The sequence below is a fragment of the Hyperolius riggenbachi genome, chromosome 2 (assembly GCF_040937935.1).
Source record: "Hyperolius riggenbachi isolate aHypRig1 chromosome 2, aHypRig1.pri, whole genome shotgun sequence".
Taxonomy (NCBI): Eukaryota; Metazoa; Chordata; class Amphibia; order Anura; family Hyperoliidae; genus Hyperolius; species Hyperolius riggenbachi.
This window is the reverse complement of record NC_090647.1, coordinates 322,450,377-322,463,334: the sequence shown is the minus strand read 5'-3', so window position 1 is coordinate 322,463,334 and position 12,958 is coordinate 322,450,377. Positions and strand designations below refer to the sequence as shown.

The 12,958-nt window shown below is 44.7% G+C and overlaps 1 protein-coding gene across 1 annotated transcript in view; it reads right to left on the bottom strand.

The window, feature by feature from the left end:
• RPS6KA1 (ribosomal protein S6 kinase A1) overlaps positions 1 to 2,743 on the bottom strand; it is a 208,722-nt gene extending 205,979 nt beyond the window's left edge. Inside the window, exon 1 of the mRNA XM_068269245.1 lies at positions 2,594 to 2,743. Coding sequence (XP_068125346.1) covers positions 2,594 to 2,659 — 66 coding nt within the window. The 5' untranslated portion in view covers positions 2,660 to 2,743. The remainder of the gene's footprint in view (positions 1 to 2,593) is intronic.
• Between the last annotated feature and the right edge of the window lie 10,215 nt (positions 2,744 to 12,958).

Sequence of the window (12,958 nt, the reverse complement as noted above, 5' to 3'; positions counted from 1 at the left end):
CACATCATATATACAGTCACAATCAGATATGTATATCTGACCTTAAAAATACAGGGACTGCTTTATTGAAGCAGCACAAGTAACTAATTTTGATTGGTTTATTTCATTTTTGTGGACTAAGCACAGCTATTACTGTATATATACATTATTTTTAATGACTATTATCTGAGAAATAGAACATTTTATCATATTTTCTATTTTAATTACAGTTACAAATTCATTAGGAGTCGGTGCATTTTTTCCCGACTCCAGGCACCCAAAATTGCCCGACTCCACAGCCCTGGTTTTGAGACCCCCATATTGCTACTCTTAAGAGAAAATTAAAAGAGGAGAGAAACTTACAATTGACGCCCTTAAATACTCTCATAATTGGATTTACCTGTGTATGTAGGTCAGGTCAGGGGTCACTGAGCTTACCAAGCCAATTTGAGTTCCAATAATTAGTTCTAAAGGTTTAGGAATCAATAAAATGACAATACAATAAACTTAAATTTCAATTCTCAAATATCACTGTGTGTGTCTCCTATATGATATATTTAACTGACATTTTTTATCCTAACAACCAATGATTTATACAGGAAAATCATGACGATTAAGGCCTTTGCACACTGCATGGATTTCCAATTCCGCTTTTTAATCGGTTTTTACCTCCGATTCAGATTTTTAATCTTTACTGCATGCTGCATTTTTTGATCCGTTTTTCTGTTGAATGTATTCAGGGAAAAATCGGAATCGGAAAACGGATTTGCAGTGTGCAGGGAGCCTAAAAGGTATGGTCAGGCAAAAAAAAATAAAAAATAAAAAAAATATGAGTTTCACTTACCTGGGGCTTCTACCAGCCCCATGCAGCCATCCTGTGCCCTCGTAGTCACTGACTGCTGCTGCAGTCCCCTGCCGCCAGCTAGTTTCGTTTTTGCCGACGCCAGGGTCAGCGGGCCGCATTGCGTACATTTTTACGCATTCCTGCTGGTGCAGGAACATTAACACATACATTTTTACGCGGCAGCGGTGCAATGTGTAAAATTTTTACGCGTTGCACCACTAACGTGTAAAAATGTATGTGTTAAAGGGAAGGTTCAGGGAGGGTGGGTAAAAAATAAAATTCCACTTACCTGGGGCTTCCCGGTGGTCTCCGGTGGCGCGCCCGACCTGGCCAGGCCGGCTGCCAGGTCGGGCTCTTCTGCGCTCCAAGGCCCGGAACTTCTGCGTCCCACGCCGGCGCTCTGACGTCATCGGACGTCCTCCGGGCTCTACTGCGCATGCGCAGAACTACGCCAGTCGGGCTTTTGTGCGCGGGTACTCAGCAGTGCTTATGGGGCTGAAGGAAGCCCAAGATAAGTATCAAATCTTTCTTTAGTCTCATCTCAGGTTTACTTTAAGCTGAATAGCTACAAATACAGGTAAATTTACCTTTTGTTTTTGAAAAGCAGAATTGTTCATCACCAATCTTGCAAGTATAAGACTCAGATTGAATGGGCCCTCATTTTACATGAGGAGTTAAGATTACCATGTGTTTGCCAGCATAGGTTTTATATGTCAGTAGGCCAGTTCTCTGTATATTAATAGCACAACTAAAGGTTCGCTAGAGAAACAGGATAATGGAGTCACTGAGAATCAAACAACTACCCAAGACTTCCATTCCTGACCTGAGGGTGAATAGAATTAGCACACTTAACTTATGGGGATAATTCTTTCCTATATACACACACACACACACACACACACACACATTTCCTATTGGCCACAGATTCTCCAACAGGGAATTCACTCAGTGCCATAACAATCCCAACTAATCATTGCAAAGAATTTCCTTTATTTCAGCCAGTGTACAGTCAGCATACACATTTGCACGCACAACGATATATATCTATATACATATGCCAACCTGTTCTATGATGATAATTCACGGTCATTTCACTGACCCCTGAAAAGCTGCTGCACTTTAACTGATCAGTTGCTCTGCAGCACTCGACTGTGATAAAGATTTCAGTTAATGCATAGATGTGAACTGAGCCATAGAGGATCATGAATGTTTCCTTCACCTGGGCTGCACTTCAGTTGTCAGATCAGTTATTACTGACAGCCCCTCAGTGCAGCCTAACAATTCTCTACATCCGTCAAATGAAACATTCCACACAATGCACCGTACAACCAACGTGGCACCTTCCTCCTCAGCAAAGCATACCTGTTGCTGTATTGCGCTAACATTCCCATTCAAGTACTGCTAGCAACCACACACACACTATACTAGAATACAAGTACAGTGCTGCCGTTCCCTTCCTTGGGAGCACACGTTCCTTACACAGTAGTGTTCATTACACAGCTCCCTTATAAATTGTGAAAATAACCTTGAGGAGCGCAGCAACACAACGCACAGCGCTATCACATTGCACTGGCAGCAGCAGATAAGCTGAGCCGCGCAGCGCTGATAAGAAGAAGCAGCAGCAGCACAGCCTTGCATGGAATAGCTGTGATTTATAACTGTGGCAGCGCTGACAGCACACCTTGTTGTCACTGCTGGAATGAAGGTGAGCACCCAGCTGCTACCTGCCTGCACCCAGCTGCCACACACACAGCGTCACTGCGCTCTCACCTCAGTGTCCTCAGGCACCAGCTCCACAGTAGTGGGCCAGAGATCAGCCAGTTGTGCGAGCGGCATGTTGCACGGGGGACCAGCGCTGTACCTTCTCACTGCACGCCAGATCCACTCTGACCGTGCGACTCCTCCCCGACCTCTCTGCTAGCGCGGCACGTGCCGCCTTCCCCTGCTACAATTGGACACCAGGAAGTAATGTGCAGTCCATTGGCGACCGTTAACAAGAAAGGGCGGAGTTTGATGGGAAATCACGCCCCGCGCTACCCAGCCCATAGCCCTGCAGGTAAATGTTTGGTTTTGTAATGTATATGCAGGAAAGCGCGGGTCTTGTTGTAGACGCCATCTAGTGGCCATTGTTTGAATGACGTTCATGACGTGATTATTATACATATTCAAAAAAAAGTACCTTTGGAGTTAGAGGTCTAGTCTAGCTTACCTTGATTGTACGAGGGACTACCTAATCCATTCAAACAATATTCACGCTACTTGCTCTTCTACTACATTTGTTATTGTTCAGCAGGGCAGTTTCTAGGCTAAAGTAAACTGCACCCAGGGTGTAAAAATTGCCCAAAGACCAAAATTTCACTTTTCTCTTACATTTTCATCTACCAGATCATTTGTCATCTGTTTAAAATAATTTGTAGACACTCTGCAATTTAAAAAAATACCAAAAAGTAGGTGAAAAAGTACTGACAAAATTATTTGGTGTATTTTCTTGTTTGTTGGTGGCCTAAAAGGCATTTTATGATAACATGTAAAAATATCACCTAGGAGAAAATTAGGAGAAAAAGTGAATTGTATCAGGCCCGTAGTTTTCTCCTAGGTGATATTTTTAAAACTTGTTGTCGACTTCCGGTTCCGGCGTCTGCACGTTCGGACGGCGGTGAGCTAGCTCCCTGAGCCAGCCGCTTCATCCCACACCAACAACCGTCAGCAAACCCGGCGAAACCACCCATCCGATCCCGCAGATCCTCCTGACACCTAGGAGAGACGGATGGACCACTACCTAACACGGGCGGCTCGCAGAGAACAGGACACGCCGAAGGCCCAGCTCGCAAACAAGATGGCGGCGAGTAAGCCGCGCTCGGCATCACAGAGACAAGAGGAGGTCTCCCCGACCCGCACTTGGGAGACAGACAGCATGGAAGAAGAGAATATCAGAGGTATGAGGGGAGCGGATCTCACAGCATTAGCACGGGAGGTGGCCAAACAGATCGCCCCAGACTTACAATCTATAGTGGAGGGGGCAGTACGGAAATCCCTAGGCCAGATCAATAAGCAGCTGCAAGATCACAATGGCAGACTGAAAGAAGCGGAACGCCGTATCCAGCAGGCAGAGGCTGATCTAGAAGATGCTACTAGACAACTCGATGAATCCCGTAGACACAATGCTGCCTTCTACGAACGGCTAGAGGACCTGGAAAACAGGCCTCGCCGCAACAACTTGCGCATTGTAGGCCTTGCTGAAGCATGTCAGGGGACAGATATAGACGTCTTCTGTGAAAAGACTCTGCCAGACCTGCTGGGGATCGAGGGATCGTACAAGGCTGAAAGGGCGCACCGAGTAGGCCCAGCAAGAAGAGAGGGAGATAAACGGCCACCTCGAATGGTAATGGTCCACTACTTGGACTATAAAGATAAGCAGAAATTACTCATGGCATTCAAAGCTCGGAAGGAAGCCTTGATGTACGAAGACCGTAAAATCATGCTGTTTAATGATTACTCGCTAGCAGTGACAAAGCGGCGACAAGCTTTCAACCATGTCTGTTCTGAGCTAGTCTCTAGAAACATACGATTTGCCTTACTATACCCTGCTACACTTCGCATAACAGGCAGAGACGGGGAGATCTTCATATATAAACATGCAGAAGATGCCGAGAAATACCTAAAACGCCTGGGCATAGATGGCAGCCCACGACGGCAAGATAGTCCTAGAGCCGATTCACCAACTCCGGATACCTGAAATTTCCTTGGGGGATCGAAAATGATCACTTTAATGTTGCTTGGAGTTTCGCTGTTAAAAATCCTCTAAATTGCAGTTTAAGAGGTTGTTACGTTTCATATTTCAAGTTATTGTTACGCGGATATACTGGCGGGTGGAGACTATCGCTTACCAAAATGGAGTTACCATTCGGACGATGCAGGGAAGAAGTGAAGTCCGAGAAGGTACTAACCTGGACTGTGGGGCAAGGACTGGTGAGGTGCCTCATTCACGTGATTCTTTATATCTCTTTTTTTGCCTATTACACGGTTCAGTATAGGGAAAGGGGGGAGGACGGGGGGGGGGAATCCACTCTCTAATCGGGATCTAGTTAGTTTATACTCAGGGTATGTTTGGTTGTATTTCCTATCCAGGATTCTTATTTTACTAAAGGGTCTGCTGCTTATCAATAATATGCCTAATCATCTGCCACTTATCCCAATGGAGGAGGTAACATGACAATCACCATAGTATCCTGGAACGTTAAAGGGCTACGTTCCCCAAACAAACGCTCAAGGGTCCTACGCCATCTAAAAAAGTTGAAGGCGGATATCGCCATGCTGCAAGAAACCCATCTAAAGGCGGATGAATTTAAATATCTACAAAAGAGCTGGGTAGCCTTATGCCTAGGCTCACCAGCAGTAGAAAGAAAAGCAGGTGCTATTATTCTGATTAACAACAACAACAATAACAATAATATTTATATAGCGCTTTTCTCCCTGGGGACTCAAAGCGCTGTGCAAGTCACTAAAGGCTAGAGCGGAATTACTTCAGTGTGATAATGCTGGCAGGTGGTTGGGCATTAATTTACGCTCGGCAGGCGAATCTATAGTGTTATTTAATGTGTATGGGCCAAATTCTGAAAATAGCAAGTCCTTGGAGGAATTGCAATGGCAGTTATCCATGTACTCTGCTCACTCGTTAATAGTGGGAGGAGACTGGAATGACGTCATGCAGACAAATGAGGATAGGTCGGTTGGCCTGGGACATTCTTCCCGACCAACTGGACCTAAACTCACCAACTTGGCTCGATTCAGTGATACTCTACAACTGATAGACACCTGGCGCTTCATACATCCCTATGATCGGGAATTTTCTTTCTATTCAGCGGTACATGGATCTTTATCATGATTAGATTACTTATTTTTGAATGACTTGGTAGCTACACGCCTGGTGACGGCAGAAATAGCAGATATGGTCATTTCCGACCACGCACCAGTATCCATTGTACTGCATGAAAAGATACAAAGGGGCACAGATATAGTGTGGAGGCTTCCGTCCCATTTATATGAGGATGAAGACTTCCACACCCAGTTGAAAGGATGGTGGCAGGAATTTAGAGGGGACAATGCAGAACATACGAGTGACTCCCACCTCCTTTGGGACACATCTAAAGCAGTACTGCGGGGGAGAATCATGGCTTATACAGCCACGAAAAAGAAACAGACTAATCAACGATATGCAGAGGCGATGGGAAGAGTGAGACTAGCTTATAGAGAATATAGACACAATCCAAACAATGAGACAAAAGCGGAGTGGCAAAAGACTAAGGCGGAATCTGATCATTGGTTTAAAGAAAGAGAATCCCTCCTAGCACCTTACAATGAGTTGAAATATCATAAACATGGCAGCAAAGCTGGCCGATTGCTGGCCTTAATGGCTAAGGGCCAGCTTACACCCACTGCTATTCACTCACTGAAAACAGCAGGGGGAGACTTAGTGCACCACCCGAAAGATATTAACGAAGTTTTTTATAGCTTTTATAGGAACCTGCTCCACCCGGGGAAAATGGGAATAATATGGAGGCACTGTTGGAGAGGATAGGGCTCCCTAAACTGAATCAGATGACCTACTTGAGTTAAACTCGCCTATTACGGAGGGAGAGATCCGGCGAACCATACGGGCTCTGACCAACCATAAGGCTCCAGGCCTGGATGGTCTGCCGGGAGAATATTACAAAATTCTGCAAAAAGAAGTAGCCCCGGTATTAACTGCTGTCTTTAATAAGACCCTAAAGGGGGAGAAGATGCTAGCCTCTAATGAAGCATATATAAAGATACTATTAAAACAGGGAAAAGACCCACAAGACCCTGGATCATACCGACCAGTATCCCTAATCAACCAGGACATAAAAATTATGACAAAAATAATGGCAGGCAGGCTAGCACCAATAATGCCTAAATTGATTGATGGGGAACAGGTGGGTTTCATAAGGGGAAGAGCGGCGGTGGCAAACATACGAAAAGTGCTGGCAGTACTAGAACACACTAAAGCATACCCACGAGCTTGTAAATCCAACGCCATAGTTACCTTTGACGCAGAAAAGGCGTTTGACGCCGTAAATTGGACATAGACCTCCAAAGTGTTGGAAAAAATGGGCTTCCAGGGGGCCTTCTTAAAAATGTTTTTCCTTTTATATAGAGACCCGAGGGCTCGCGTGTTTACGCCGGGCTTCTTATCCCAACCAGTGAGCCTACAAACGGGGACAAGGCAGGGTTGCCCCTTGTCCCTATTATTATTCAACATTGCAATGGAACCCTTAGCTAGATTATTACACAAGGAACTCGGGAGGATTAAGGTGGGACACATGAAAGTGGTGCAGACACTATTTGCAGACGACTTATTGCTATTTATAGCGGATCCTAGTACAGACCTGCCTAAAGCCTTGAATATAATACAGGAAGTGGGGCAGCATTCAGGTTTTAAAATCAACTCCAACAAAAGTGAGATTCTGCCTTTGTCTAAACACGCGAACCCACATGAATTTGAAGGGCTGGGGCTTAAATTGGCGAAGGACAAGATTAGATATTTGGGAATAGATATAGGTAGAGATCCTAGTTCTCTCTACACATATAACATCTCCCCATTAGTTAACCTCCCTGCCGTTATAAAAAATTGCTGCGCACGGCAGGGAGGGTGTTTTTTGGCTTTTTTTTTTGTAGCATGTAGCTATCCTAGCGCTAGCTACATGCTTCCCCCCTCCCTGCGGCGTCCCCCCGAATGCGCCGATCGCCGCCGGCGCATTTACCCACCCGGAAATCCCGTTCTGAACGGGATTTCCAGGAGGGCTTCCCCCGTCGCCATGGCGACGGGCGCGATGACGTCACCGACGTCATCGCCGTCGTGACGTCAGAGGGAGTCCCGAACCACCCCTCGACGCTGCCTGGCACTGATTGGCCAGGCAGCGCACGGGTCTCGGGGGGGGGCACCCTCTGATGCGGCGGGTTGCGGCGAATCGGCGCGGAGCGGCGGCGATCGTAAGTTACACGCAGCTAGCAAAGTGCTAGCTGCGTGTAACAAAAAAAAAATTATGCAAATCGGCCCAGCAGGGCCTGAGGAATCCTCCGCGGCAGGTTACCCCGAGCTGAGCTCGGGATAACCGGCAGGTAGGTTAAAGCAGTCATCACACAACTACAGGGCTGGAGCAACATACCTTTGGGGGTGGCTGGTAGATCAGCTTTGCTTAAAATGATCAGCTTTGGAAGGCTCCTGTACCCGATGCAGGTGTTACCCTTATTGTGGAAACATTTAGACATAATAGCCTTAAATAAAGCTTTTAGTAAATTTATATGGAACAACAAACGACCCCATATTAAAATAAGCAGACTGCAACTCCCAGAGGAGATGGGAGGCCTCGGTCTCCCAAATGTTAGGAGATATAACCTGGCATGTCTCCTTAGGCATGTGCGGGATTGGATCATGGGTACTGAAGAGTTCTCTAATACAAACCTGGAGCGACATATAGCCGAGCCTTTAGACCTGGTAGGTCTTCTCCATGCTAATTGGGCCACTCTGCCCTTAAAACATAGCATAATTTATAGAGATACCCTTATAGCTTGGAGGGAAGTGAGGAAATTATTTGGCTTACCGTGGAGAATCTCCAAATACATTCCTTTTGAAGGTAATCCAGGGTTTCAACCAGGATTAACTCAGGCAAATTTCGCAAGATGGGCAGATCAGGGGATTACCAAACTGGGCAAATTACTAGACTTGAAAAATCATAAATGGTTGACCTTCCCGGAGGTGACCCGGAGTTATGGTATCCCAAGATCGGATTTTCTGGCATACGGACAAGTGAGGTCTTATGTGAGGGCCCGGATAGGAGAAATAGCAAGTATAGCCCGTGTTCTTCCCTTTGACAGATTTCTGAGACCGGAAGGGGGCAGAAAATCACTATCAGAAATACAAAAAGAACTAGCGAACCTTGGGGCACAGAAATTGGCCGTCAGGAATATGTCAAAGTGGAATAAATACCTCACTGTACCTGACCTAGAGCAAAGAATTCTGGAAGGTAATAATTGTGTCAGACACGCAATCATTAGTGAAAGATGGAGAGAATCTCATTTGCTTATGATTTTCCAAGCTAAATACGCCTTTAATATAAAATATCGAACACCTAGACCAGGATATATTAATTACTGCCCAAAGTGCAAATTGGAGCTAGCCAATATGTTTCACTGTATTTAGAGCTGCCCAGTAGTGCAAGATTACTGGGATAAAGTATTAAGATATGCAAACAAACTTGGTAAATGCACAATACCTAAAGACCCTATGATCCTACTGTATTAACGCTGTAAAGAATGATGTTAATTCGAATAATATTCCTACTTTGATTCATGTTCTGCTCGTAGCGGCGAGAAAGGTAATATATAATAGGTGGATTTATCCCACCTCACCATCTGTCTGGGACTTGAAGGAAGAATTAATGCTGGGAATACACGATGCGTTTTTGCGTTCGTTTTTGCCGTCGTTTTCGCTTTCGATCGATTCTACTCTCGATTCACTGCTCGATTCCCCTCTCGATTCCTTATCTTTTCTTATCAATTACATTCACTTGAATGAGGAGAATCGAAACGAAAGTAGAATCGACCAGATCCAACAGGTTGGAATTTATCTATCGAACCCATCTATCTAAAGTAAAAACTTAACGTGTATTCCCAGCATAAGACATCTAATGATGCTGGAAAAATTAGATGCTACTTTAAACAAAGAAAAAGGTACCAAGAAGTTCTTCAAAAATGGAAACCTTATCTACTGGATACCTTTACTTCCATGGAACTTTGTAGCATTGTGACACCTTTCAAATATACCAGATGGCACCTAAGAGCACATATTGCGGGGACCCTGAGCCGCTTAGACTTTGGAGTATAAACAAAAAGAATATCGGATGGGACTGAAACCATTGGATAACCTGAGGAGGAAGAGGCACATTAGATGGAAATAGTATGATCAGAGAGTGGATGGGGAGGAGGGGGGGGGCTTCTGGGAGGGGGAGGGGGATAGGAATGGGTTGGGGAAATTGTTCACATTAGTTAAGCTGACGCCTGTTGCGTCGAGACCAATGATCTACCTGATATGTACAAATTGTGGATTTATATCAAAAATTTAATAAAAACACTTTACAAAAAAAAACAAAAACTTGTTGTCAATAGAATGCCTTTTAAACCAACAACAAGCAAGAAAAACTCAGTACTTTTTCAACTTCTTTTTGGTATTTCTTTTTGATAGTACTTTTTCAACTACCTTTTTGGTAATTACAAAGTGCTAAAAAGTTATAGAAAAAAAAAAAAAGTTAAAAACGTATCTTTTAGGAGAAAACTCAGGAGAAAAAGTGAATTGCATATGCGGCCTTTGTCCCTAGTGGCAGTAGAAGTGGCAACTGGAGCAACGGCGGAGAAACACAAGTGGCGTGTTGCAACAGATGCATAATGGTGGTAGTGTGACTGGCTGTGACAGACATGCAATCGACCCACTGTATCTGCACATGATATGCTGTGAATGCACAGTTGTGCATCTGTCAATAGTGTATTAACCAGAGCCTTAGGGCCCTTTTTATACCGAGGCAGTGCAGTATTTATACCGTACCCCTTTTATACTGTAACATTACAGCGCAACACGACAGAAGTGACGTTTTTGCCACATTCCAGACGCAGGTAAAGAACTACGTTACCGCGCAGCTTCTGCATCGAGTTGCGGCAAACTGCGTTTACAAATCCACGTATCACCATAGATTCTGCCTGGAAGTCACAATAGTCTATGGCGAGACGCGATGTCGCATGCTCGGAAGCATATTTCAACAATACGCTTCCATGCACTTTTGCATACCCGAAGCAGGCACGTCACTTCCTGCTTGGCAATAGCGCAGTGTTCCCTGAAGGCCTGTTTTTGATGGTACGATGTAGTGCTTCGGTAGCGACGCACCGCATCCCTAACACTGGTGTCTAGTGTGAAACCAGCCTCAATGTGCCCACACACCATACAATTTTTTACATTTCCTTTCAATTTAAGATTTACAATGAATTTTTCTGATTGATTATAACTTTTGAAAAATCTGACCAATGTACCACACCACATGAATAAAACCTCAGAAAAAATGGCTTATGTCTCTACATTCTGAAATTGTCAATCTACCCACACACCATGCAATTTTACAAAAAAATTATCAGAAATTCCCGCCACTACCAATCATGAAAAATTTAAAAAAAAACAGGAAATCCGATTGGAATTTTCACTTGAATAAAAAAGAAGTTTTTAGATTTTTCTGTACAAACCATTGTTTTTATCAAATTGCTGTAAAATTTGATCTTTTTATTGTATTTCATGTGGCCACCTTAGGTCTAAGGTCACTGATTCTTGCGCTGAGGGATGAATATAATGCTTTGATCCAGTTTAAAATTTGGGTTCCCTTAGCCCATTTGTCTGAAGTAAATTGTAGATAGTCGAATGATTGAGAATCAAAAGCTTTATATGTATCTAAACAGTAAGCCAAATATTTTATGTTAGCTTAAAATAAATAATTGTTTTACTGATGTTTTCCGCTGCCTTCCTACCTGCCTAGGATGAATCCTACCTGATCTCTGTGGCTAATCAAGGGCAAAATTAAGTGGAGTACGGATGCTAACAAATTTTGGCTCCGTCAAGTTGGCCCCACTATTATCTTTAAAATGATAGCAGCACAAAATCTTTATTTTTTTTTGGTAACACTGATTTTTATTAAGCAGATTAAATAATACACAAAGACCGTTAGAAGATTGGAAGTTAACTTACAAATCATATAAAATTTAAGAGTCAGTGATGTAAGAGTCTTAGGGTGAAAAGTTCTTCAGCCAGTCTTCATGTGGCTCGTAGATTTGTTTACTTCTCTGAGATGGATTTTAATAATACACCTATTTCTTTAAAGAAGTAGACAGCCTTGTATATGGGGGGGGGGGGGGGGGAGGGAGGGGGGGTATGAGGGGGGGGGGATTAGGAGGGGGAGGGGAGGGGGTAGTGTAATAGGGATAAGGGAGGGAAGAGTTTAATTATTATTAAAGGTCAACCAGCTAAATAATCAGCAGATAGCAACAATTGAAAATAAAGAACTGATGGACAACGGGTCCAAGTGGGTCACGATGGTCAGATATCCCGACAAAATCTTTATTTTGCCGGCACAAATGGGAACAAGGATAGCACTAACCAAACACTATGGCATTTTTATTTGTAGGGGGGCAACTTCACATAGCCAGATTTTTTTCCAGAATCGTTAAGTCTATATTGATGAGGGAGATAGGCCAGAAGTGATGCAGTTGTAAAATATTCTGATCTGTTTTCAGGACCATCTCAAAAAATTATAATCCGTGCAGGAAAATTATGGTGTGAGTTATCGTGAACTTCTGGCCATCAAAGTTGCCATTGATGAATGGTGATCTCTCTTTGGAGGAGCAGCACACCTCATCCTAATATATAGATCACAAGAACCTTGAATAGTTAAAGAGACACTGTAACATCAAAAAGTTCCCCTGGGGGGTACTCACCTCAGGAGGGGAAGCCTCAGGGTCCCAATAAGGCTTCCCACGCCGTCCTCTGTCCCACGGGGGTCTCGCTGCAGCCCTCCAAACAGCGGCCCGACAAATCCGTCAGCTTGTTCAATATTTACCTTTCGAGGCTCCAGCAGGGGCGCTGTTGCGGCTTTCGGCTCCGAAGTAGACGGAAATACCCGATCTCAGTCGGGTCCGCTATACTGCGCAGGCGCTGGAGACTTGCGCCTGTGCAGTAGAGCAGACCCGGCGGAGATCGGGTATTTCCACCTATTTCGGAGCCGAGAGCCGCCACAGCGCCTGCGCAGGAGCCGGGAAGGTAAATATTTACATCACCGCTGTTCGGAGGGCTGCAGCGAGACCCCGAGGGATGGAGGGCGGCGTGGGAAGCCTCATTGGGACCCTGGGGCTTCCCCCTGCCGAGGTAAGTACCCCCCCAGGGCACTGGCGAACTGAGGGGGCTATTCCGGGTGTCTGGAACCTCCCCCCTGCACTGAGCTGTGTATTCAGCCAGGGAAGCCTGCATAATATAAACAGCCTCATTCTCCCTCCCTTCTTACTTCTGGTGCTTCCCTCCAGCTAATA